We start from the raw sequence: 27,688 nt of genomic DNA on the forward strand, positions 1-27,688 counted from the left end.
CAATGTGAAAAACAAATCATGCTGAATTTTACTTGCTAGGTCTTTGCTTTGCTTATGAGAAGCGTAATTGTAAAATTGCTTGCTGTAGTAGCTTAAGAATTTCGAACCAGAATTAGCAGGGTATTCTAGAAGTGAAATTATTTTATGGGTGTTTTACTCTAAGGGAGAAAATTCAGCGATCCATGTATATTTATTACTGCACATCTCTTAATACCTTTTTTCTTGCTCAAGCAATTGTTTTACATGTCTAAGTGATATAGAGCATCAGTAAGGTGCTTAGGTTAGCCTTTGAATAACAAGCTTCTTTTCACATCATAGGTTTCATGATCAAAAGTTAGTGCTGGAATGTCTGCTTGCACTATTCCCAGGTTTACTCTCTCAGTTCTTCATATCATCCAGACCTCTGAACTGGAAATATCTTGTTACCTCTGCACTGTTTAATATTCTTTGGAAATTAAACTACTTGGGCATATTTAGAGCTCAAATGGAATCTATGCGTTTTGCTTGACAAAGTTGCTTGACAAGGTTGGTTTTTAGAGCTTACATATTGAAACTCATGTTTGTGGCCAGCTGATAGAGAAATTCCCATGCTCTGGAGCACTGTACTGATGAAATGACCACTGTTGTGAAGATCCAATGAAATAATGTGTGTCAGGGCCCCATGAATGCCAGGAAATGTTGTGGGCATCGAAGCACTCACCTGTTAGGATTAGTGACAAACAGCCTCACAGCCAGCCCAGGGAGATTGTGAACCTGGGGGGCAAATTTGGTTCCAGAGCAAGGTGGAATATAATGTGGAGTCTCACTGTTTGTGATTTGTAATTGGGAATCATTGTATTTTAAGAAAATGCAGATCAAAAAGACAGAGGATTTTCCATTGTTAAAATCAATGAAATTAAAAGAGCAGCTGCCTGTGAAGTTAATTGTACTTGACATCTGCCTTAGTTCTGGTAATAAAAATGATAGTTCTGTAGAACAACCTGTTTTCTCTAGTGCTGTGTGTGTGTGTGTGTATATTTTCTTTTTTTTACTGTGGGGGGTCTCTGTTTAAATAAATTGTTGCCTTTTTGGTTTCAAAAAATTATTTTCTCAACCTATAAATTGTGTGTCCCCTAGAATGTTTGCAAAAGTGTAATCTATGCATCTTTGATTCAGTAGAAAAAGATGGTTGTTTTAGATTTTGAGTTGGTATCTTGGGGATTTATAAGGTGCAGTAGAAGCCATCTCAAATATCATCCCCCGTTCCATTTAGAAAAGGTTATTGAACGTTATACCTGCATCACACTTACTGAAAGAAAAAACTTAATTTTCCCTGAAGGCATCCTGTCGTTTCCTGTGATCTATACCCCAATGTTTTTTTTGTATTAAAAATACAGGTTAAATATTAAGATAGTAAAATGCAGCATATGAAACAAGGAGAATGTAAAGATATTTTGAAAATCATTCCCCATTTGTTTTTCATTTAAAAAGACACCTGTTGGAAACTTGTTTCCACACACAAAAAAACTGCACATGGATGTGTATAGCAGCTTTATTTATACCTACCACACAACTTGTAGCATCAGCGGTGTCCTTCAGTGGTGAATGGATAAATAAACTGGGGTACCTCCAGATGATGGAATGCTAAAGAGAAATGAGCTGTCAAACCATGAAAATACACGGAGGTACCATAAATGTATAGTACCAAGGGAAAGAAACCAATCTGAAAAGGCTACAAACTGTATGACTCCAACTGTATAACCATAGTGAGGAGGAAGGGATGAGTGGGTAGAGCACCAAGGATTTTGGGGGCAGTGAGACTGTTCTATACAATACCACAGTGGTGGATACACGTCATTATACATTTGTCCAAATCCATAGAACCTACAACACAAAGAGTGAACCCTAATGTAACCTGTGGACTTCGGGAGATAATGAAGTGTCAGTGTAGGTTCATCAATTGTAATAAATGCACCGCTTTCACAGGGGATATTGGTAATAGGGGAGGCTGTGGATGGGTGGGGCAGAGGGTATGTGGGAACTCTCTATACCTTCTCAATTTTGCTGTGAACCTAAAACTGCTTGGAAAAAAATGATTAGAAATAAAAAACCAAACCAGAACAAAAACAACCTAATGTTGGTCTCTGTCATTTGTAAATATACATGAATGCCCCTCCCTTAGTATCACTGGCCACTGTTCTGCTTCTTTGAGTAGAACAAGATTATATGAAAAAAAGGGCCAACCTTGGATTTCTTTTAAGGTGCAGCTTTGATATTAGTGCACATTGCCATTTCTCTTCAGTTTTGTAAGGAAGCTGAAGTGACTGGTAGAGAGTAAAAACACCAGAGAACAAAATTGAGCAATATTTTCTAAGTGAGCATTGTTTTCCTGTCATTTTTATGTGTTTTAATTTAGCCAGTATTGGGTGAGAAGTTCTGAGAGAAGGGATTTATTATTTTAAAAAGAAGTCATCCTCTTGTTCATCATTTTCACCTGATTGAGTCACCTTTGTTTTCCAAATGTTGACTTTTTAAGAACTATTTACCATATCTACTTATGTAGTTACCTCTTGGTGTATTCTTGTTTCCTTACTTCATGCCCATCATTTGAAAAAAAGTTTTTTTCCGCAGGCCCCTTTGTAAAATTCTGCTTCAAAATAGCAGCTGGCTGACAGCACAATCTCCTGTAGGATTTTAAGAGTGTCAGTCAGCTTCATAGCTGGAGGCAGAAGGCTTTCCTCAGGGAACATTTTTTTCTTTCCACAAAGTGAAAAAGTGAAATTCATTCATTCCAGGTTTGCAACAAGTTAAATTAAAGGAGCTGTTCCTTGTATTCATTCTCTCTCTCTCTTTTTTTCTCTCTCTCCCTCCCTCTCTCTCTCTCTTTATCTCTCTCTCTGTATATCTCTTTCTCTTCCTACCTCTCTCTCTCATAAATCTATAGTTGCTTAAAATCAGTGTTGTAAAACTTTTAAATCTATTGGCTAAATTCCTTATTTCTCTTTATTGTCTCATTCTCACTAGGGTTAGCACATATATGACAGATATCTCTAATCTCCCATTCCATATCCAGGAAGATGCTGTTATAAGTCCTATTTTCTTTCTGGATGTGGCTTGGAACAAACCTTCAACATACTACCCCAGTAAACTACTAGTGAGTGACCGTTGGACTTCTGTGCTTTCTGCATAATCCCTGGGAATTTTTAGCCAGTCCAGAGCTTTACCTGATACTTATTTGCTGGTAACATGTAAATATAAATGTGTAGCTCAATAACCTCTCCTGGGCTCTAGATCCATATATATTCAGTTGCCTTTTGTATATTAAAAAGCACCTCAAATTCAGCATGCGTAAAACTAATAATTTCCTTCCATCTCCCCAACCTCCTCTTCCTGTAGCTGCTGTATTGAAGTTAATACAACTGTCTACTCACCTGGATGTCCTCTCTTACTTCTTCTGTTGTACACATGAAGCTAGGGAGAGTATCCATCCTTCATGTGTCTCACATTCCTGTCTTCCTTTCCATTACTACTGCCTCTGTCACAATTTGGTTCTTCATTTTGGATTCCTGGATCACTCTCCTCCACTCGTTCCTCACATTGCTGGAAAATCAGTCAATTTTTCCTTCCCTCCTTCCCTCCCTCTCTCTCTTGAACTATTTCAAACATAAATGTATGTAAAATAATATAACAAACACCCATGTAGTTACTTGCAGAATTATAATTCTGCAAATTACTTTTCTCACAATGATCTAATTTTTAAGTGGAAAGCCTAAGAATAAACTATCTTCTCTGTTTGCTTTACTCTTAAAAAGATGTGAGAATCAAGCATAATTTATATCCAGGTTTACCATCATTGATTAGAATTAATCTTCTAATTGCTATTTGGATTTCAGTGTTCTTGAAACTTTATGTCCTTTTGGGGTAGGAGTGGTTTGAGACAAATGTTTTGGATTCCCTTTCAAAATAACTTATCTGCCAGAAATTGCAACCCATTTATTTAGCAATAATACCTTGGAAATTGTTTAACACAGCACTTTAATTTTCTTATTGTATAATGATAAAGCATGTTTCTTTACATCTGCCAAGTGAGTCTTATTTAAATAGTCACATTTACAATATCTGTTCCTTATTTCCTTTCTGTGAATTTTTGAAGCAGTTTCAGTCTTGCCAGGTTAAGGTGTTTTTTTTTTTTTTTAATGGATGTCCACTGTAAAAGGCGTCGAACTTTGCATGCTTTAAGATTTTAGTAATGTTGTAATTTAGCTGACATTTCTGCTTTATTTGTGGCTATCATTTAGTGGCCAGAAAAGTACACAAAAAGCCAAAAGACACATAGACTAGAACAAAGAAATTATGTCATGATTGCCTTTTCAGTAGTGCCTGTTACTGTATGTCCATAACTTGGGTTTTGGGCTGTTAGTTTGGGGCTACTTGTCTCCTTTGAACCAGAGAGCTGTAGTTTAAGCTGCATTGAGTGGTAGAGTATTTGCCCTCCTTTTAAAGGGAGGACTTCAGATACTCCATCAGCTAGAAATGGAAAGAGAAATGTGCATGGCTCCTCTAGTTCACAGGTCATATTTCCTTATGAAAACTTTAGAAATGCAAGACCAAAAGGGTCAGCATCTAGGGCAGATTTTTCTAAACTTATACTTCTATTGGAAGCATTTGAGGTGAACCTTTTATTCATTTCACAATATGTATTGAGTGCCCATTGCATGCTGCACCACATGCTTTTCTCAGCAGCACATGGGGGAGGAGTGGTGGGCAAGACAGAAAATGCTCTTGCCCTGATGAAGTTTATATTCTCGTGGGGAGAGAAAGACAGGCAGAAGTGAGCAATCTAATAAATAATTCCAGATGATGATAAATGTTGTGAGATACCTGGAATAAATTACCTACAGAGAGGATGCTACTTTATCAGAGGTGGTTGGGGAAGTCCTCAGAGAGGAGGTCACATTTGAGTCAAATCCCAAATGTTGTGAAGGAATCTTCAATGTACGAATTTGGGAGTCTTCAAGACAAAGTCCATGGTTTGTGAATCTTGAAGAGAATTGTCCAGTTTGACAAGTGGAAGGAATAAGAGGAGGCAGGCCGATGGGCAGATTGCGGAGTGCAATGAGTCATACTATGCCTGTACACAGTGCCCTGAGTTGTGTTGGCCCTAATCTCAGTGACTGACCAGCTGCTGCTTATGATCTGAAGAACCCAGTTTCTTCAAGAATGATATGACAGGGTTGGCCCAGATCCTTCTAGACTCGTGTGTGTGTGTGTGTGTGTGAGATGTGCTTTTAAATCCGTGGGGAATAAAAGAATCATTAGTTGGCAAATGCATTATTGGTTTTTTTTTACCCAACTATATGGCAAAATGCAAGATTGGCTAATGATACTAATCTTGAAAATAAAATTTATTTGAGAATTAGTAATTTGCCATACTTGTCTAAAACAGCACAAACTTTGCATTAATAAATTTAGTATGCTAGATATATTCTTAATAATGAATGGAGATCTTAACAGCTCACCTCCGACCTCTCAACAATAATAAATGAACTATAAATTATGTCGACTGTATTATAGTTCCTGTGAAACAGCTCTAACTCAGACAACCCATTTAGGCTTCACAGTTGTAAACCATGATAGCTTTTTCTCTTTCATTCTTGGTGATTTATGGATCAAGGACATTGTTGTTTGTTTTTTTGTTTGTCTTTTATTGTTTTTTAAAGAGAGAGAGAAGGGAAGGGGGGAAAAAGAGAGAGATCAATTTGTTGCTCCAGTTATTTATGTATTTATGCATTCACTGGTTGATTCTCATATGTGCCTTGACCGGTGATCAAACCTTTGCGTATCTGGACGACACTCTAACCAACTGAGCTAACGGGCCAGGGCCAAGGACATTGTTGTTTTAGGAAAAAACAAACAACTGAAATATGTGGAAATCAAAGTCAACTTCAACTAGACAATTATTCATTTTTGATTGTAGAAGAAACCAGTGATGAAATTCTTATGATAGTGTATTACTTTCTTGGAAGGCTGACCATTGTGATTTAGTTTAATCACAATGATGACTAAACTAAATGAAACTTGATTTTCATTTAGTTTTGCTCAAAGCAGGGATTCGAAACACTGTAACTGTGAAATGTAAATATACTATTTTGTTTTCATCAGTGAATAAGAATTACACAGTTGCAAGTTTTTGGATTTGTCACACTTTTAATAAATATTTATCAAACACCTGTTACGTTGCAAGTGTGAGGGATGCACTGGCCCTCATAGTCCAGTAGACAGAGTAGTAACTATTGGGACTCAGAGAGAAATTTGGGGAGAAATGATGGAGCCAGAAGCCTCTAAAAGGACGTTTAAATCTGTCAGCAAAAAGTTAGCAGATGGCTTTGCCTCTTTTAAGAGCTGTGGAATACTGGCTTTATTACCTCATCTCCTTAATGTGAGGAGATATATGCTCTTTTTGAAAATATTGTTTTGAAAGTTGACAGCAACACTTTTGCAAAGCTCAAAATCTTTCTTGAAATAATTTTACTCAGAGCACTGACCCACAGTTTAGGAATTCTTGTCAGTGATTCAAACTTGAAAATAAGTTGTGGGATAGGGAAGGGGTAGAGAGGGAATCAGTGGTTGAGCATGTGTCTTCCAGAAACTGGGGCTGTGGTGGGGTTGGCAGGAGCTCCACAGTCAGTCACATTGGTCCTGTGCCTAGTGTTTCTGTGGTGTGGACCCAGGGAGTGTTTTAGGAGAATGTCTGATGAAAGAGTAGCCTGAGAGCCTTAGGGAATTATTATTTAAAAAATTTTTTATTGTATGTTTTTCATTACCATTTAGTCTCCTTCCCCCTCCACCCCACCCCCCACCTGGACCAATCACCACACTGTTGTCTGTGTTTGTAAGTCCTTCAAATGGTTTTAATTAGGGGAACAGTTAACTTGCATTTTGAAAATTTCAATCTGGTCTTGGTGTGGAGAATGAATTAGGGAAGAGAGGCAAGAATTGAGGCAGAAACAACAGTGAAATGGAGATGTATTAATAGTTAGGAAAAAGGAAATGAAGGCTATGATTAAGATAACAGTGAGTTGAGAAGAATTTCCCATGGGGAATGAGCAGACATTCAAAAATAGTTTGCTGTTACTGAAGTGTTTTTAATTCATTTGCTTTCATTTAGAAAAGATGATTTGATTAGAAGGCATGCTATATAGATTGACAGAAATAACAGAAAAACACAGTCCATCTGCCCCATCTTTTTTTTCCAGAAAATTGACCTTTGATATCAAGGTAAATAATTTTAATATTTTTAGAGCATAACTTTAGTTCGGAGACATGAAATCTCTTAAACAATGAAAATGGCATTTTGTAAAGAGAGCTGACATTAGCAGATATAGGGTGTATTAAAGTGTTTTGTTTAAAAACCCTTGATATTATTTTATATATCATGAAATACTAGAGTTAAAATTTCTTAGGGATACTGAGTCTTTTCATTGTGTTAAGATCACAGCAGATTGATTGTCTCACTTTATTGATTTTAGTCCATAACTTTGCTAACTTCCACCAAATTGGGAGTATTTCTCCATTATTATTAATATTAGATATGATTTAATAAAAATGACTTCATATGTGGCATTTTAGTAAACATTTTTTCACATATATAATATTTATTAGATGTTTTAAGGGGATGGTTTTATTTTATTTGCATAATATTAAAATTAGGTTTGATTAATTAAATGTCTGTTTTTACAAAATTTTAATGTATGACATAGTTAAAGAGAGAAGACAGACACCCTACATAAAACCAAAGGACATATTTCAGTTTGCTACCTGTCTTAAGGAAAGTTCTCTTTTGTGAATTGTCAAATGATTTGTTAGAATACAAGAACTATTTTGACATAACAGAATCCAGAAGAAATTTATCTCTTATTTTTGGTTTGGTATTTTAGTAAGGTTACTTCAAGCTATGTAATTACTTGAGATGAATGTTTTTAATTCCTTTGGGTCAAATTCTCATAGCACAAGAGAACTTTTTTAAGAACGATAGGAAAATAGGTATACATAGAGCTATAATTCATATTTTTGCAATAAAGTCTACCAGAGGCTCATATTTTCTTGATTCTACTGTAAACTTCATGCACAGTATTTAAGGATAAGGCTTGGACTCTTATGTTTTGTTTCGTAGGGCAATTTGGTATTATCTTTCAATATTAAATACCTTTTGTATGTTTAAAAGACATTCTTAGTTACTTATAGTCAGATGGTTGTCAAATGGAGGAATACATGGTAGTGTGTGTACAGGTGTGTGTGTGTGTGCGCGCGCTTCTGCATGTAACGAATTTCACGGTGGCTTAGCTGTAAATGCACATCCCTTGCTCCAATTTTCGTCATTCCAGCGTTGAGCACTACAAGGTGGGGGTTGCTCTACATTTAGAAGTTTTTCCATTTTTATTTACAAAGAAAATATTTTCATGACTCGAGGCTTTTTCAAGAACTCAGATGGTATTGTTTGTTTTGCCTCCTTTTTCTTTCTTGTAAACTCAGTGACATAACCTATAAATTTAGGACCACATAGTTTGCTTTAATTATATAAAGTGTCAGTTTCCTATACAATTCTTTGATTCAAAGAGAAAAATGCCCTTACATGTTAAGTACTCCCTCTCCCTTTGCTACCTTATCCCCATTTTGCATTCAGTGTTCAGACATGTTCATATTTGACCTTTGCTGTTTTTACTAACCCTATTCTTTGTTTGTAGTTAACCGCCAGGTCCTTGCCTGCCGTGCAGTCTGATGAGAGACTTCAGCCTCTGCTTAAACATCTCAGGTAATATGAAGACACATCCTTGTTAATGCTTATAAATGCAAGTGCATTATAGCAAGTCAAGTGTATTAAAGTGGCAAGAACCCCTTCAATTATTAAAAACTTAGTTTTTTTTTCTTGCTTTAATTCAGTGACTTAAGATGAAGTTCTTAATATAATACACTTGTTACCATTGACTTTAGGGTACTATAGAAAACTCTTTCAATTCAATAAAAGTGTGTAGAACTAGTTGATAAGTTTAAGTTAAAATGAGTAGAGATGACTGGCAAAAGGAAGATCACTAAGAAGGAGCTATTTACTTAAATACAAAGCCAAGTAATACTTTGGGATCCCCACATGGATTATGATGGAAAAAGAAATAGGTAGGATTTATTTTCCAAATACAAAAATAATGTATCCTCATTAAAAACAAACAAACAAACAAACTTAGAAAAAACAGGAGAGTAAAACTAACAACCCAGAATACTTCTTCCTTTTATAATGTTTTTAAAACCCAGTGTTGAGATTATACTTTTATATACTTTATTTTTTCCTTTTAAAATAAAGATTGTAAGACTTTTTGTTATTAGACTCTCTCCAAAAACATAATTTTTAGTGACTATATGATGCTTTCTTATATTTTCTTATATGGATATACTGTAGTGTATTTATCTCTCTTTGGGGGGCATTTAGACTATTTCCAATTCTTTTCACTAGTATAAAAAAATACCACATGTATACCTTTATCTGTGTTTTTGACCATTTCTTTAGTATAGACTTTCAGAAGTAGAATTCCTTTGTCAAAGTGTATGAACCATTTCAAAGATTTAAGTATATGTGTGTTAAAATCTTATTCTACGTATATTTTCATATTGTATAAGGTCACCCATGTTACCATACTGTAAACAAGCTGGGGCAGTCAGGACAGTTGCTAATTTAATAGTTAATGTAGAGATACTATTGTGATCATGTACATTTCATTTATTTAGAATGATTTTAAAACATTTTATTACCAATTCTTATTCTGGGATAGGATTAACTATTTGTATCTTTGCGCATTTATTTATAGCATCTTCTGATTTGTATTTCATCTTAAGCAAATTTTCAATATAAATAAACTTTAAATATATTAAGTAAACTTTCAATATGAAAGATAATAACTCTTCATTGTATTTGTTACAAACTTTTTTTCTGAAAGGTTTTAATTATCCAACCTACCAACATTTTCAAGGTTTAGGTAGCCAAGCACCAATAGTGGTTTCCTTTATGGTTTTTAATTTTTTTCTTTATCACTTTTCATTCATAAACTTGGATAGATACTAATTTCCAGTATCTTTTAGTATCCTTTCTTTTTTTCTCCTTCTTTCCTTTTCCCCTTCCCTGCTCTCCTATCCTGCTTTCTAGTAACTTTTCCTTCCAGACTTGTACTTTTTAACTTCGTAGTTGTTTTGTTGGTTGTGAGGGGGGGGGTCAGACTACCATTTCATCAGGACTGAATATCATAAATAATATGCCTAGTTGTTCAATTTCCTAGAGCATTATGTTAGTGAATCACATTTGAGTCACTTCCCCAACCCACCCCCTTGCTCTAATCTGTTGATGCTTTTTTTTATCTCGAGTACCTATCTTACTGTGGTAGTGTCTTGTCTGCTCTTGACACCAACTTTGCCCTCTCTAAAATATGTCACATAATTTTCAGAGTTATTATACTATTCCTTGGCTTAAAACCTTTCTGTCCCTTCAATTTCATTTTGCATGAAGTCTGAAGTTCTTAGTCTCACATACTAGGTTCTCTGGAAGAAGCTTGGCTTGTTTCTCTGGACTCTTCTTTTAGTACTGGTACCCTAACTTCTAGTGCCTTCGAGTGCCTTGAAGTTGCTCTGATACAGCATGCTCTTACTTATCTCTATGCCCTTGTAAATGTTCTTCTGCCTGGAATGCTCTTTTCCCCTTCTGCCACATTTATAACTTGACTAAATTTTGCTTGTCCTTTAATACTTAGCTTGTGTCCTCATTTAGTTCCCATTCCCCTCCCCTCAGTCAGCATCTGATGTTTTTTATATGTGTTTCCATAATATCCTGTAGCTACTTCAGTCTCACAGAATTTACAATGTTGTACTTGTCTGTTTACTTGTCTGAGTACTCCATTATAGTATGAGCTTCTTGAGAGCTTGTGAAGTGACTTTCATATTTGTGTCCCCAGTGGCTGGGACAGTATCTGGCACACGATACATATTCATTATATATTTTGTTGAGTGAATGAATGTATATTATAACATTAATATTTTGTTTTTACTTATGTGTACTTTTTATAATTCATAAATCATATTGTGACAATGCTTCCTATAAAACCACTGGTATAGAAGATACACACTAAAAGGGCCAAATCTCACCTCGAGTCAATGCTCGATTCAGTGCGATAATGATGGATTTTCCTTCCTCCACCTTAGTATGGTAATTGTCAACTAGAATTTAGATTAACTACTGGCATGTCTCTTCGAGTCCTTGAAACTTGCACAAACTGTACATTCGTTTAGGGCTTTCATTCTCTGTGGGGTTCACTTCTGCCTAGTTGCTAGGCAACCAGGGCTAGATGCTACATGTAATATGCACCAATTGGTGTTGCTTTTTTATTATTATTAAACCAAATGGTTTCTCATTTTATTACCATGTCAGAGACATCTGTATGTAGGGTGGCAGTTGATGTGCATAGTTTGACACTTGCTGTTGTACAAAGTAACCTCATGATATGGCTTTCAATCATATTGAATTGTCTCTTGGCTGTCTTAACACAATGCTTTTTTTTTTTTACCTTTCTTTTGCTTAGGTCAAAACAGGAATGCATACTACTTGGTTTGAGAGACTGTAATGATAATCTTGTTAGGAAAAAATAATCATTAATTTGCATGAACTGTGTAGTTTAAACGCTATGTGGAGGAGATGGACATTAGGTGGTTGAGACTGAAATCATTATTAGATCTGATTTTTAGTGTTCGATGATCAAAGTGGAATGAAGACTATCATTTTAATTAAATTTGTCAATAAAACTAATTTGGGATAATGATACAAATACTTGTAAAAATTGAAGTAGCAATACAGAGAAATTTACAAATCATTTTATAGGATTTAACTGCTTGAAGAGCTTTGGTGTAACAATTATGTGGTTAGAATTTTAAAAATAGACATAATTTCTGTGCTGAAGGAGTTTACAGTTTTGATTTCATTTGAGAGATTGTAAATCTTTCCATAAAGAATTTAGCACAAATTACTTAGTTTTATTAGTTGAACTGTGCCCCTGACTGAATTATTTCCTTGAGTAACAGGGTTGTGATCTACTGGCTTTGGGTTCCATACTCCCTAGTGCAGAGCCCAGCACTACAGTGGCTTCCAGTTGACACTCAGACTGGACTGAGCTTCATGTTTACTTGGATGTTGATGTTTCCTTAACTAAGAAGAATAAAGGGAGACAAAGAGATTAGGGAATGAATGTGATTGCTGAGATTATAAATTTGGTAGTTTCAGACATTTTAAACTTGAGATGCCTGTGGAGTATATTGGGAGGCATGTTTAGTTGCAGGATATTGAGGGGGGAATGTTTAGTAAGTAGCTGAATATAAACCACAGTTTATGAGTGAGGGGTACATCAGAGAGAGACATCTGCTAATCATCACAGTACGCCTGGTGGTTAAAATCAGGAGAATGATTGCGATTGCTCCAGGAAAGAGTATAGAGTGACAAGAAAAGGGGAAGTGTTTCTGAATAGATCCCAAAGAACATCAGTGTTTAAGTGACTCTGATGAGCAGCAATGGAAACGATAGAAGATGAATTAAAAGAGAAACCAGTGAAAATACTAGGGAAGAATCTTGAATGAAACAGGAACACAGCAAAGAATAGTGATATCAGGTATCAAAGATACTAAGGGAAAGATTTAAAAAAGGAAAGGTAAACACTGTCAAATCCCACAGGAAAGTCGGGTCAGAACTACATAATGTCAGTTGGATTAGGCACATGTGAGTCACTGGTGGCTTGGCCACCACATTGTAATGGTACAGGTACAAGTCCGATTCCTGTGAGGAGCCAAGGAGCAAAGAAGAATTGAGGCTGTAGAGATCCAGGGAGTGTAGGCATAGGAAGAGCAAGGAAGGTAAGAGTACTATATCCTCTTTCAATGAGCTCCATGGTTGAAGAAGTGTGTGTGTTTTTCTTGTAAAGTTGGAAAGATGAGCATATTTATAGATTTTAAGGGGAAAATGATGTCTATAAGAATAAGATGAAATAATTGAAAGGGGAAGTTTTTAGAAGAGGTAGGAGGAGATGGGATTAAGAAATCAAACTGGCAAGAGTTTACAGAGTACTTTCCAACATGGCTTTTTAGTTCATGCTCAGAAAAACCCAGTGAGGGCAAGAGATGGTCACTTACAATTGTCCCTATTTTAAAGTTTGGTGATGGAGCCTCAGTAAGTTCACGTTAAAACCTGATTTTTCAAATGAAAAGGACTACAATTCCCTCAAAAGAGGTGAATGGATTATTTTATAAGACTTTACTATTTTTGAAAATTGGAACCAAGAACTTCTCCATTGGGAGAAATAAACTTGCTTTGTTAGACTTATGCCCAAATGTTACAAATTCTAAAGTGCCAGCGAGAATTTGTATAAACATTGTTTCTGTTCTCCCCAGTTCACACATCTAGGTACAGTCATCTAATGTGTCGACATCTCAATGTGACTTCACAATGTAGTGATGCCCATGTATCACTACATTTCCTAGGATGAATTCTATAGTGTACTGAATTTTTAATTTGGAGATATATAAAGGTCTTGGGATATGTTCCTGTGAATGTAGAAGTTTGTCATACATAAGTATTTTTGCTACCTTATTGACGATGCTCTTGGGATAATATTTATAAAGTAGCATTGAACTATCAAGGGCGTGTGTTAAAGGTTATTATTTTTATTTATTATGTCACAAATGCAGGGTATAAACAAATGAGACTAGAGAGGAAAACTTGCATATCATAATTTCAGTTGTGTGATTGAGATTTTTTCCCTTAAAAATAACGCCATTCCCCATAGTGATATCTTCTTCCTTACGCCTCCACCTCAAGATTACTTTAATAGTTGCTTTCATTTAATGTTTTTCTTAAAGGATAATTTCAAAAACATGCATTTGTTGTGCTTTTGCTCCTCACCTTACTACCACATTTGAGCCCAATGATGAAGTGTAAATAGAGGATACAACAAGCTAGCAAAGAAAGTATTGTGGACAGTGAATACTTAGGCTGTGTCGTGTGGATTAATATGTCATGTGTCCTGAGTTTGTAAGCAGATGTTGATATTGACTTTTAAAGTCATTTAAAATAATGAAAGTACCTTCACTCAGTTGGTATTATTACAGACTATTGTTGTGACTTTTTTCCCTAATGTGGTACATTTGGTTAATATGTACCCATTTCTGTTTATTCCTGTGAAGAATGTGCAAAGATTTCTGTATCAGAAATGCAGTCTCTGTAAGGAAGCTCTCCCCAGTATCCATAGTGGTGCAGTTCTCAGTGTTTCCTTTTTGGATTAGTTCTCATTTTGAAATCGAAAACTGTGTGGGAATTCATGTATGTATTAGAAAAATATTTAGCAGATAGAGACTTCCATCAATTGAGGGCTGAAACGAAGGTCTCCTTAACACGGTCCACATGCTTCGGTTGTTTATCAGCTCTTTCTCATCACTGTGTCCAGCCTCTTGGCAGTGCCTTGAACTGTAATATTTATTTCCTTTTCTACATAGAGCAATACTAGGCTTTTAGCGCAGTGATCATTGTGAAGGTTTTTCAGATAACTTGTAAGATATTAATAAATCAGAAAAAATATATCCTTTTCCATTATTTATTGTCTTTGAATTATTTTTTTTTCCTCACATCTGTATGGAAAAGTGTTCCTGCCTTCTCAGAGATGCACTTGTCATAAGTCAGCATTTTGTTAAAGGCAGCCTAACATGTTAAGGGCACCATAATGGATACTCTGATTAAGTGCAGAGTAGGTAGATGTTGTTCCTTAAGAAGTTTATATTCTAACAGGGGAAGGAGGCCAATTTACACACACACACACACACACACACACACACACGCACACACACGTGCTCCCCCACCCCCTGAACAAGGCTGTGCTACAAAAATGCTGCAGCTTAATCAAGAGAAAGGTGGGAAATCTTTCATGAGAGGTAGTATCTGTCGTTTTGTTACAAATTTAATGTCATTTCATTGTTTCTAATACAGTTTATAAGCACAGTATATACAATTTGAAAAAATAGAAGAAACAAATCCTACCTCGCTGATAAACTGCTGCTAGGCTTATGTTGTAGTCTGTATGTATATTTTTAAGTAATTATAATTAAAGTGGGTAAACTTTTTATTTTTTACTTAATATGTCACAACCATGTAATAAAGTAAACAATTGATGTCATGGCTTTAATTATAAGTGACTTTATAATATTCGGTTGAGGATGGATATATCTACTTTTACTTAGCCCAGGGTGTCAAACTCATTTTGAAGGCAACAGAGGTTGCCTTCAAAGGCCCGAATGTAGTTTTAGGACTGTATAAATGTAACTACTCCTTAATAGTTAAGTGAGAGCCTGGCGCTGCCGCCGGGTAGAAACAAGGTGCCGGGGCCATCCAAAACAAGGTGGAGGGCTGGATTTGGCCCGAGGGCCTTGTGTTTGCCACCTATGATTTAGCCATTTCCCCTTTATTGGGTATTTAGGCTTCTTTGGTTGAATAAACCTGTGAAGCAAAATCGTGGCATAGATGTTTTCCAGCAGATGGCGATAAGAACAAAGAACAGCAGCAAACTAGGAGATGTGTAGCTTTGAAGACACAGAAGAATTCATTATTCTCAGGGTGTCATAGTGCCCAGGTGAGAAGCTGGCAGAGTTCTTCACAAGTGAACCAGTGACTTTAAAAAGATGAAATTCAGGAAGCTGAATTTTAAACCTTAATAGCGCATGTAGATCAGAACCTTCTGTTGAAGCCGTAACAAACTACCACAAATTTAGAGGTGTAAAGCATTGCAAATTTATTTTCATACAGTTCTGTAGTTTAGAAATCTGACCTGGGTCTCACCAAGCTAAACTCAAGCTGTCAGCGGGGCTCTATGGTCCCTACTGGAGACCCTGGGGAAGGATCTGCTCCCAAGCTCATTCATGTTGTTGGCTGAATTCAGTTCCTTGCTGTTGTAGGATTGAGCTCCTCTTTCCTTGCTGGCTGTCAACTGGGTACCCATCTTTGCCCCAAGAGGCCTGCCCCTATTTCTTGTCATGCTTTCTGTAAGTCTCTTGAGGCCTCCTTCCGGACCTTGCATGTGGGTCCCCCCTCAGAGCCAGCAACAGCGTGTCAGTCCTTGTCATGCTTCCAATATCTGTCACCCCCACCCACCCTGCCCCACCTCTGCTGCATGTCTCTGTTTCCACCCGAGGAAGTTTCCTGCTTTTAGGCTCCTGTGATTAGATTGGCCCAAATGGATATCCACAACAAATCGCCCTATCTCAGGGTTCTTACCCTAATTACATCTGCATAGTGCCTTTTGCCCTGTGACCTGATATGTGCACGGGTTCCAGGATCAGAGTGTGAACATCTTGGGAGGACCATTGGTCTACTTTTCACGGTGAGGGTTTTCTTTTGGAGAGTTGAAAACAGCTTTTTGTATCACTTTTCTTCAGTTTTACAAGAAACTGAATTTATGTAGAATACTAAATTTCCCTGAGTTTTTGTGGTTAGCTTAATTAACTTTGCTAGCTTAACATGTTTTAAAGTTAAATAAAAGAGTTAACAAATGATTTTCACATAAATATAAATAAATTCCTGATTTTCTTTTTAATAATATAGAAAGAAGATAGGAAAATCTTTTCAGTCTCTCTGACTGGCTACCTAGTCAAGGCAAATACACACCTTTGCAAACAATAGACTTTGTAATGAGGTTGTACGTAGTGCCTGTGACTGGTGCCTTGCTCTCTTAGGCAACCTTTCTGTATTGTAATTATTTAACTCTCTTGGGTCAAAACCAAATCAGTTATACTACTAGAATATATACTAGGAATGTAAAGCAATATAAAAAATTTACTTATGAAAATAGAGGTATTTGTTGGTGAAAATTCCTATGTAGGTCTGTAGTTTGAATGTATCTTACCAATAAGTGTCTATGTATTTTACATCAGTTTCATTGAGGTATAATTTATATACTGTAAATTGCACTTATTTTAAACATACAGTTTAATGACTTTAGTCAAATGTAAGGTACAGATATTTTTGATAGAAGAATGAGATGCACCTTTTAGCTCTCACAGGATTGTTGCAACTTAGAAATTGGAGTAAGTAGGAAAATATGGGCCATATGGAGCAAGATGAGGTCAACCCAAAATAAAGTGGCAAGTGTGGTGTTTATGCTTCTCATCTGACATGGAAACCCATTTGACCCTGATTTTTATTGAATATGTGAGCCTCTTGGTATCACAGAATATGTCCCAGTTGTAGAGAAATATAGATTATTACACTGCATATGGTGATGGTAGTTTTAGGAAGATTTTTTAAAATGTAACTGCAGACTTTAAGCTTGTGGAAAATAATTTACATTCAATTTTTAACAGAGTTTCATTGATTGTGTTCTCATTTGGAATAACTGCAGGGAAAATCACCTGGGCCAACACAAGTTGGATACCATTTATTCGGGATTTAGCTGTAAAAAGAAACTAATTTCAATTTCAGTGGTGACAGCTGTTGAGTGAATTTTCGTGTGATATCCGTCACAGCTGGAAATGATATATTGTAACTTCAGCTCCTTGGATTTCCTACCCACCTAACAAATCCAAACTGCAGGGATCGTGCTTTCTAAATGTCTGAATAGCCTAGCTTATGTGGACAGACTATTTTTCTTAACGTCCAAAGTGGTAAAATTGTGATTGCAAAAGTGGATAGATGGGCGATACACAAAACCTTTGTTTCCTCCTCCTGAAATTGTTTTTCCATTTGTGCCGTTGATTACACCTGGCTGTGTGTGAGAAGGCTGTATTGGAACTCTGTATTCTCTTATAGAATGATGTAGGGGATTACAGTTCGTTTGAAAGATGTCTTAGCTTACTTCTTAATGGTCCCAATAAATGTTTCCTTGATGTAGAGATCAGTTTTGATTACTTGTGATGCTTTCTTCACTGCTTTTTTATATTTCATACCAGTTTTTAAAATAGGATAAACTGTAGCCTGCCAGATAGAAAGGAGTAAATAGTATTAACCTCTTTAGGTTCAAGAGTTCTGGGAAATTCTTGACAAAGAAAGGAAATATGTTTCATATGTTAATTGTTTTATGAACCTCAGAATCAGTCTGTTGCTGGGGAGGGTGGGCAGAGACACACTCCCCAAGGATGGGAGAGGAGTTCTTTCCAGTCTGTCCCAAGGTCTTCTGTCATCCAGAGTCCTGCTGTCCCACCTAGCATGGCTTCTTACAAATGACAGAAGAACAGACCGTTGTAATTAGGTATTGAGGTAGGCCAAGCAGCCCCAAAGATTCCCAAATAGAAATCTGTCCTTTATAGTAGTTCCTGAAAACCCTTCCTCAAAACCAAGGGGGAGGGTGGAAGCAAGGGAGGGAGGTGGGCTTGGCTGGGGTGGGTGGGAGTGGTGGGGGAAAAATGCAGGCAATTGTAATTGAACAACAATAAAATAATTTTAAAAAATTATGCAAATAAACAGGCAAAAAGAAAAGAAAGAAATCTGTCACCACTTTATTTTCCCCCAAAGAAAGTATTCATTTTACCTCCAGCTAATCAGAATTCAAGATTGCTTCTTTAATAGTATATGTGGCAACCTGTGGCTCACATTTAAAACTTGATTCCCAAGTAAAACTAGCTTATGTGGACAGACTGTTGTGAAAACAAGCATATTTGCAGTGGACTTGAGGCACTCCCTTTAGTAGGCCCAATGGTGGCTCATATTCTGCTTATAAGTAACAGAAATTGATCTTAACTTGGCAAATAGAAGTTAAGGTAGGTCAGTTGGCTATTTGACAGGTATACCCGGTCCTCAAGAATCATTTGATTGCCTTGTGTATGACAGCAGTGCCATTCAGTAGAAATGTAATGAGAACTACAAATGTGAACCACTTATGTAATTTTGAAATAAGTAAAATTAATTTTAATCTTATTTCACTTCTATCCAAAAATATCATTTCAACATGTAACTGATGTGAAAAAATGACTAATGGAATGTTTTACATGATATTTTCATACTAAGTCTTAGAGATCCGGTGCATGCTTTACATTTATTAAATGTCTTAGTTCAGACCACACAGTGTTTCCAGTGCTCAGTAGTCCTGTTTGGCTGGTGGCTACTGTATTGGACAGTCCAGCTCCGTAAAACTGGATTCCATTGAAATCTCCATGGAAGTGGAGATTGAAATATTTGATGTTGAATTTTTGTACTTTGGAAACCTTTTGAATGTATAAGTGTAGATAAAACCATTCCAGATCATCAGGTTATTCAAGGACACGTATATCCTCCAACTTCAAGATTAAATATTTTATGTGATGGTATAAAAAAGGTAGGAAAGAAATGTATTTTTCCCTAATATTCAAGGGAAGAAACTGGTAAATGTTAAGAAGAAAAACAACCACCAAAACATTTAAATGCAATAAAATTAGGCCCAGATGATGATGGTGATGATTAAAATTTGAGTGAAAAATACTGTGGTAAACTTTTTTACAGACATCTGTGTTGGTCTCCACGATAGCCCTTGGAGGGAGGTACTTTTGTGACCCCCTTTGCGATCCCTCTCTACCAGTGAGGACACTGAAAGAGATTGAGAGGTTTCACAAAGTCCTACAGTTAGTGTGTGCAAAACCCGGACTAGAGGATTCTGCAACCTGTGCTGTTAGTCATTTTACTTATTCCTTTATTCTTTCTTGCCTCCATGATTGCTTGGGGCTTGGGAACAAATTATGCAAATGAAGAGGAGTTGCTGCTGCTATAACTGACAAAATGAGAGGAGAGAGCCAGCTTTTCAAAAGTGATTACTTGTCCAACCACTGTCTCCTTTTCTGACTCCTGAAGAAACAAGAGGGAATAAACAAGGAGCACTGGAATAGGAGCAACAGTTATAAATTGTTACTTGTGATACAAAACAGTTATAAACTGTTACTTGTGATGCAAAATAGTTATAAACTTTTGCAGCTATTCCAGTGCTCCTTGTTTATTCCCTCATGCATTGAGAAGAACTCCTGCTATTCTCCTCAAAAAGGAGAAAGTGGCTGGAGAAGTAATCGCCTTTGAAAAGCTGACTCTGGCCCTCTCATTTTGTCTGTTACGCCCTGTGGCATTTTTGTCCCTGTAGTGGATGGAGCTCTTGACTACCACTTGCGGAGCCGAGGTGTGATGATCCATCTTCCACTAACGATCAGTGCCACAGCATGAAAAGGTTATTATTTTTTCTTAACCAGCTAATCTTGCTGTGAGACCCACAAATCCACTTTCATATAATTTCTTCTTTTTGTTTTGAATTCTCAGTTGCAATAGTCAAAACACAAGTCCTTGCTGAGCACCTACGTGCTCATGTTGATACTTGTGGTGCACTGAGCAGGACTTAAATTTCTGTGGTTTCTGCAGAGACCAGGAGACCTGCCTTTCCCTTGTGATTCACAGATCCGATGTGCGCAGATACATCTGTTTCAGATTTACCTTGTTTGTACGGTTGCTCTGTGTTTATTCTGTAAATTAGATGTTTGTGTGGTAGTGTTTGGGGAAAGTTCACATTCCCTGGGGATGTGAGGAGTTCCGCCTCCCTGTCTCCGTTATCCCACAACCTCCTCACCCCCTGGGATTGCTTTAATTGGATTTACAATAGGATCATTTTAACTTCGCTACATAAATATTTACGGATATTCTGAAAGTCTTTGTTTCTTTCAGCTTTCAATATGTTGAAACTCTTAGCCTTACAATTTTTGTTGACGGTGATTTTTTTTTTTTAGCTATATTGGAAACTTGGTTGTGCTTACCCCTTACTATTTAATAAACAAGATAATATGGGAGGGGAAAGTTTCTCAGATGTGATTGAGTTTTAAATTGCATGTAAGTTTATTGAACAAATGCTACAGTGAGAAGATGCTTTTATATTTTATGTGTATTACTAGTTCTCTCAGAGTAGATTAGAGAGTTTAGGATTAGCACCTCAAAAAAAAATAGAGGGCAAACACTGAATTACTTCTGTATCTTTAGAAGGTTTGTTATCCACAATTGCAAAATTGTTTTCTTAGAAACCACCATTATGCATACATTTACGTTTTTAAAGATTTTAAACTTGACAAAGCCTCAAATTGTTATTAAAATGTCAATTTAGCACTATGTTATTGTAAAAGGAGATAGGGTTTTGTTTACAGATCTGCCTTCAGGACCCACCTACCCAATTTCAGAGTTTTCCCCTAGCCTATGCTTGTCTTCCTTCCCCCCACCCCTTTACCTAAGGCAACCTCTTCTATAAACTGTGGTTTAAAATTTTCCTTGGTTTTGCTTATCTCTTTCTCCCTGTCCATCTGATATGTACTAACTTTCCAGACTCTGAGAAAAACAGACCTTTTTATTACTCCAAAATGCCACCTTCTTATCTCATGCTCACCTTTAAACCCCTACAACAACCTTAATAAACTCAAATCACATACCTATGAACTTGGTCAAAACTTAAGAATGTTTTAATGAGTATAAAATTGTTAAACTAAAATGATAAAAATACTGAAACAACCAGGCCTTTGACTTTTATGTGACCATCACATCCTACTTCTAAACCTTCAAATTATTTTCTGAGAATAATCTCTTACTTTTCCACTTTGTGCCCAGTCCCTCTCATTCTCAATGATTGCCATCTTTCATTTCAGCCTCTCCTGCTTGTCCCCCAAGTCGCCTCTCCCTTCTGGCTTAACAGACTTCTCTTATTCAGCCCAGACTCTGTTGTCAGTCATTCTAGCAGCATTCTAATAGCATTCTAGAGTCCTGTGGTCTGTGTTTCTAAAGCACATAACTCTGTAGTCAGTGCTATTTCATTGCTTAAGAACTTTAATGCCGCTAATGTCTTCCTCCCACCCTTGTTTTTGAAGAGACCTTATTCTCTGTGGGCTCGGGGCACATTTGATCACATTGTCCTTCTGCACCTTCTCTGGACCCTTCACTCCTTTCTGACCTTTCTTGGTTACAAGGGTGCTTATTGAGTGTGCGCTGGATGATTCAGGGGCCATACAGGGATGCTTGAATGCATTTTGGTTGCTTTTGTGGTTTTCCTGGTAATTAGAGCCTGCTCTATCCAGATAAGGACAATAACTGGAGGAAAGCCTGTTTGACAGCCTAACGATTTTTATCCTGGGTTTTATGTATTTGTATGGTTGTTTGGGTAGTGAAGGTGTTAATTTGGCTGGTGCAGTGTAGTAATTGTTACATTTAGTAAAAGTACACTATATTCTTTATAACCTAGTATCTTCAGAGAGTATTCTAATTGACTACTTACTGAATCATATCATTATTTTCACTACTTTTCTGGCTTTTTGGTAATTTGAGAAAATGATAAACATTTACCCTCGTGCTGTTCATCTGATACTCTGGCAGATAAAAGATAAGTTATGCATCAAGGAGGGTGCCAGTGTGTCACTGCCATCCCTCCCCAGTGTATTTATGATAAACCAATTTATGCATAGTTTGACTTGCCTTTTTTTTTTTAACTCATGGCTAATTTGTAGCTAAACTGAGAATTAAAATCACATGTTGATATGTTTCAGGCTTCTCTAATTAGTTAATCAAATATTACTCTTTATATTTGGCAAAATAGTAATTAGTGACATAATTTGAATTTTGTGGTCCATTAAAATATTTGTTGGCCTACTGTATTGAAAAAATTGTACGTGTGGTATATCCCAATTTACTCTTTTATGAAAGGTTACAATGAGGAAAACTTTTATGCCTCCTAAATCCCCCTTTTAGAAAAACTATACATAAGTAACAATGAATGTTTCTCAGAAAAACATTATTTAAAATGGACAGAAAACAGTGTTTTCTGCTGGTCTTACATGTGTTTATATCTCTATATTTGCAAATACCTATTTGTCCATTTCTTGAACTAATTAGAAATGATTTCAGTGTTAAGAATTACTATTTCTATTTCTGTGTTTTCCCAGTATAAGAAATATTCTTTTGTAAAGTTGATTTTTTTAAATCATAAAAAGAAGAATATATGTTGACAGTTCATTGGTGTAGCATCTGCATTCATTAGGAAGCAGTGTGCTGTAAAGCTGAGGCTGAGTTCCGAATGTGGCAGAAAAGCGCCTTTCCTCCCTGGCTGCCTGTTATGAATCTCACTGGCAACCTCCAGCCATGCCTCCAGGGCAAAGACGAAGGTCCAGTTTTGCGAGTTAATGTGAGTTGTTCTTTGTTCTGTTATGACAGCATTCCTCGTTCCTTTTTTTTCCTGCCTTGATTGCCTTCCTTTCTCCATATTGGCACCACTTTACCTCAGGCTCCCTCCCGCCTTCTCCTCTCTGGATTACTGCAGTATTCTGCCTGCTGACTGTCTCTGGCCCAGTCTCTCCCCTTTCTAGTCATTCCTCCAGTCTCTTCTTTCTCAAGTGTAAGTCTGGTTCTGTGAATTCTTCCCTAAAACCATTTTCATGGTTCTTTATTGCCTACAAAGTATTGGAAACAATGCTTCCCATGACCTGCCTTTCTAGTGTTACACCCAAAAACTTCCCCTACCTCATCTCTCCATAACTAGTTCAAACATGTATTAAATAGCTATGATGTACCAGCTCTTTTAACCAAGACATGAGCTATCATCCCTTCTGATCCTGAGCAGAGCAGAAATCTCACTCTTAATTCTGAAGCTTAACATCTTCATTTCTATCATTTTTCCTCCCCTGGGTTCCATGCTTGTCCCCACTGGATTGGCTGGTGGCCATTTTCCTGTCTACTAATAATATTTTTAGAAATACGTCTACATAGTTTTTTATGTCCTCTTGGTAGTTATTAATATCCATTAAAGTCTTTGCACTAATTATTACTAGCATTCTCTTTTTACTTTTTTCCCTTGGAATTTAGCTATTTTGCATATTCTACTGAAGTGTAGAGGAACAAGCATTTTGCGCTGTTATTCAGGCAAATGTGTGTTTCCTTTTTACACACCTTCTCTTTGTACTTCGTATGCTTTGTACTTTTCTGGGCCGAGAGAAGCTTCCTCATGGTAACCCCTGGCTATGTTTATTTAGTCACCACAGTCACACTTGTACACCATTTTCCTGTGGTGGAGCACTTCTGTGTTTATCAGTCTATTGGACCTGAACAGTCCTGTTACATGATTGCAGTCAATTTTGTAGACTAAGGAGCTGAAGCTTGCAGGGGTCAGTGGAGTGGCCCACACCTCCCGACGGGCTCATGGCTCTACAGGGTTGTGCTCCCCTCACTTCCGTGCTGTTTTTTCTGTACTTATTAGCCAAGGCTGCAATCGCTCTGTGTACTGGAATATGATTTAATGATTTTAATTAGTGCTTTGAATATATTATTTCATTTAATTTACCAGCATTTCTGGCAGTCAGGCAAGCCTGGCATTATTAGTGCCGTTTTACAAGTGAGGACAGTACAAATCAGGATGGTGAGTGACTCACTCCTATTTGCCCGCTGGTGATTAGAAAACAAAACAAGAGCGGGCCTTCAGACACCTGGCCTCCTGTTGCTGCCTCTGCCCCACTGTAAGATGTACTGGGACCTGAAACACATTTTTAGTTTGGGAATTCCATTGACACAATTACCTGGTTTTCTCTATATTAAAATGTGAAATATTAAAATTAAATGGCAATTGTTGGTTTAACTTAGCATGAGCTTTCTCTGCCATGGAACCACTGGGTTTAAAGGAGTGGAGTTATCAGATTTTTGTTACTCAAGCGATAAATACACCAGGAGCAAGAAGGCGTGTTTTGGGGTGTGGAGTCGTTCTGTATCACTCCTTGGCATCCCATTCCTCCTGCTCTCAGTGCTTTTCAGGCCCTTCTGAATCCATGGAAGGAGGGAGATAGGGAGGAGAAATCTATATTCCTAACAGCCTCCTAGCCTTGGCTGTAGCACCCCCAGCTGTACTGTAGTTTTGTTTCATCATCCCTTCCCATTGTTTAGTCAGTACAATTGATTGGCTGTAGGAACAACAGCCTTCTACAGAGCACCTTGAGTGTGTGTATTTATGTCACTCTGAAGCAGGAATTTTTACTGACCAGATGGAATGTAGAGAGTCTGCAGTTCTTTATGATTGCAGTGGTACTTTATTCCAGGTTCCCCTTTGGCTGTGGAGTCTGCGTGGATCATGATTGGATTGTGGTTTTCCGTGTACTACAGCTGTTGTTTCTCACTGTGTTGTATCTGAGTGTCTGCATCTGAATCAGTATTTATGGAGTTGGGCATGGTGTTATTTATGTAAGGAGATGAAAAGTTACAAAGTTATGTGTGTGTATCTATATATATACATATATGTAAAGTTAAAATCCTAATTTATGAATAATACTACAGGGAAATTTATTATGGCATGTAAAGAAGTGGAACTGGGAGTTAAAAGGTTTGAGTTCCTCACTGCACTGCTAACTTGCTTTCTGATCTGACAAGTTCCTCACCCCTCTGAGTCTCCATTTCCTCATTTGTCGAATGTAAAATAAAAATGCTTTCAGGGTTGTGAGGATGTATGTAGATGATACAGATAAGAACTCTGCATATATAAAGTGCAATTTGGATGTTAATCTATTTTAATAAACAGTGATTACTATATGTCAGATTTTTTAAAAGATGTTATTTATTTTATTTTTAGACAGAGGGGAAGGGAGGGAGAGAGGGAGAGAAACATCAATGTGTGGTTGCCTGTCACAAGTCCCCTATTGGGGACCTGGCCAGCAACCCAGGCCTGTGCCCTGACTGGGAATCGAACCAGCAACCCTTTGGTTCACATGCTGATGGTCAGTCTACTGAACCACACCAGCCAGGGTTATATTTCAGATCTTTTAAGTAATTGTTTTATTTTTCAATTACAGTTGACATACAGTGTTATGTTAGTTTCAGGTGTATAACATAGTGGTTATACATTTATGTACCTTATAGAGTCATCACCCCACTAAGACTAGTACCCATTTGACACCATACATAGTTACTACAATATTACTGACTATATTCCCTGTACTTTATGGGAAGTTATTTCAATTCAGACCTATCAACACTGCAAAGCAGGCATTGCCATCTCCATTTCACAGATAAGGAACCAGGGAGATAGAGAGTCTAAGTAACTTGCTCAGGGACTTACCACTAGTAAGTGATTATACCTGAATTAAGCCCTACTTTCTTTCTTGCTGTGCTGCTGTGCTGTTAATAAAGGGTCAGTAGTAGAAGTTTGAACTTTAACAATTTGCATTATGCTACTAAGAAATGGGAAAGTGGCACTCTAGGCTAGGAATGAGGGAGAGTGTCACTATATTCTTGTACTATTTTTAGGTAAGTTACTTAAATGTGTTCTATTGAAATACCTTTAAAACCCTGAGCTATGTTTCTGCTAAGGTTTATCTATAAAATGTTTTCTCATTCTGACTTAATATCATCATCATAATAATTCCCTTTAATGTGACCAAAAATGTTTTACAATCTTATTTCAATATTTTTTTTCTTTTTCATTTTAGTCATTCCTACACTGGTCAAGATTACAGCACACAGGGAAACGTTGGGAAGATTGCTTTAGATCAAATTGATTCGGTAAGCATCGTGCCCCTTTAAGTTTAGACCTTTTGTCAATGGAGGAAGCACAGACGTTCTTCAACCAAAGATTATTTCTGGGTGGGAAGATTGGGAGAGAATATTATTTCTTAGCCTGCCAATAATTTTTAAAGGAAATCCCACGTGCTATACATAAGATATTTTTAAATCATAGGAACACCAAAATTAATCAGAAAATTGTATTCTGATGAAAACCAGGATATAGTTGATTACTCCAGAGGGAAATTCTTTTAATTGATGATAGCTAAATGGTGTTTATGTCTTTCTATTTAAATACATTATACATTTAGAAAAGAAAAGGTGGGAAACTACTAAATGTGTCTGTTTGATAGAGCTACTGTAACAATATAGCACAGACTGGGTGCTTTAAACAACAGAAATTTATTTTCTCTTGGTTCCGGAGGCTAGAACTCCAAGGTGTCAACAAGTGGGATTTCTTCTGGGGCCTCATCTCACATGGTCTTTCCACTGTGCCTGCGTCCCTAGTGTCTCTTCCTCTTCTTAGAAATTGGACCAGGGCTCCACCCCCAATGGCCTCATTTAACTTTACATGTTTAAAGGCCCCAGAACCAAATACAGCCACATTCTGAGGTAGTGGGGATTAGGACTTTAACATGATGCATTTTGGCAGGATAAAATCTATACCGCTAAGTGCAGGCTCTCATCCTGGGATTGCCACTAGATTACTGGTTGTTGTGTTCCAACTTCACTCTGTGGTTCCATAGTTAGGGTGAAGGAGTAGCATGCTTGACTGTAGTCCGTAGGGTTTCTCTTTAATGCATAGTTGAATTCCCCCTTTATCCAAATTATCCAAAAAATGGAATATAAGGAGCCACAAATAATCTTTGTTTAGACAATTACCAAATTATTTACAATAAATTGAAAATATACTGATATTTTAATGCTTGGAAACAAGAGTTATAACAAGATGAATAAGGAGAGACCATGAGTTTTTAGAGACCAGAAGGAATAGGTCTTACCTATTGGAAAAGTTATTATCAACACTTGCAGTTAATATGTCTAGAGATAACAATAGGATTGCCTACCTTATACAGTTGATTTGAAATCTCTAACACTTCCCCTGACATATGATTGTGTATATTATGTGAATGGTTAGAA

The 27,688-nt window shown here is 36.9% G+C and overlaps 1 protein-coding gene across 5 annotated transcripts in view; it reads left to right on the forward strand.

Annotated features, from left to right (window-relative positions):
• PRIM2 (DNA primase subunit 2) overlaps window positions 1-27,688 on the forward strand; it is a 377,158-nt gene that overhangs the window by 242,963 nt on the left and 106,507 nt on the right. For all 5 annotated transcript variants that reach the window (XM_045843197.1, XM_045843198.1, XM_045843199.1 and 2 more), the window contains 2 exons: window positions 8,724-8,791; window positions 26,476-26,548. In XM_045843197.1, the coding sequence (XP_045699153.1) occupies window positions 8,724-8,791; window positions 26,476-26,548 (141 nt within the window). The remainder of the gene's footprint in view (window positions 1-8,723; window positions 8,792-26,475; window positions 26,549-27,688) is intronic.

Source organism: Phyllostomus hastatus, unplaced genomic scaffold (genome assembly GCF_019186645.2).
Source record: "Phyllostomus hastatus isolate PE091 unplaced genomic scaffold, TTU_PhHast_1.1 phas_contig_40, whole genome shotgun sequence".
Classification (NCBI taxonomy): Eukaryota; Metazoa; Chordata; class Mammalia; order Chiroptera; family Phyllostomidae; genus Phyllostomus; species Phyllostomus hastatus.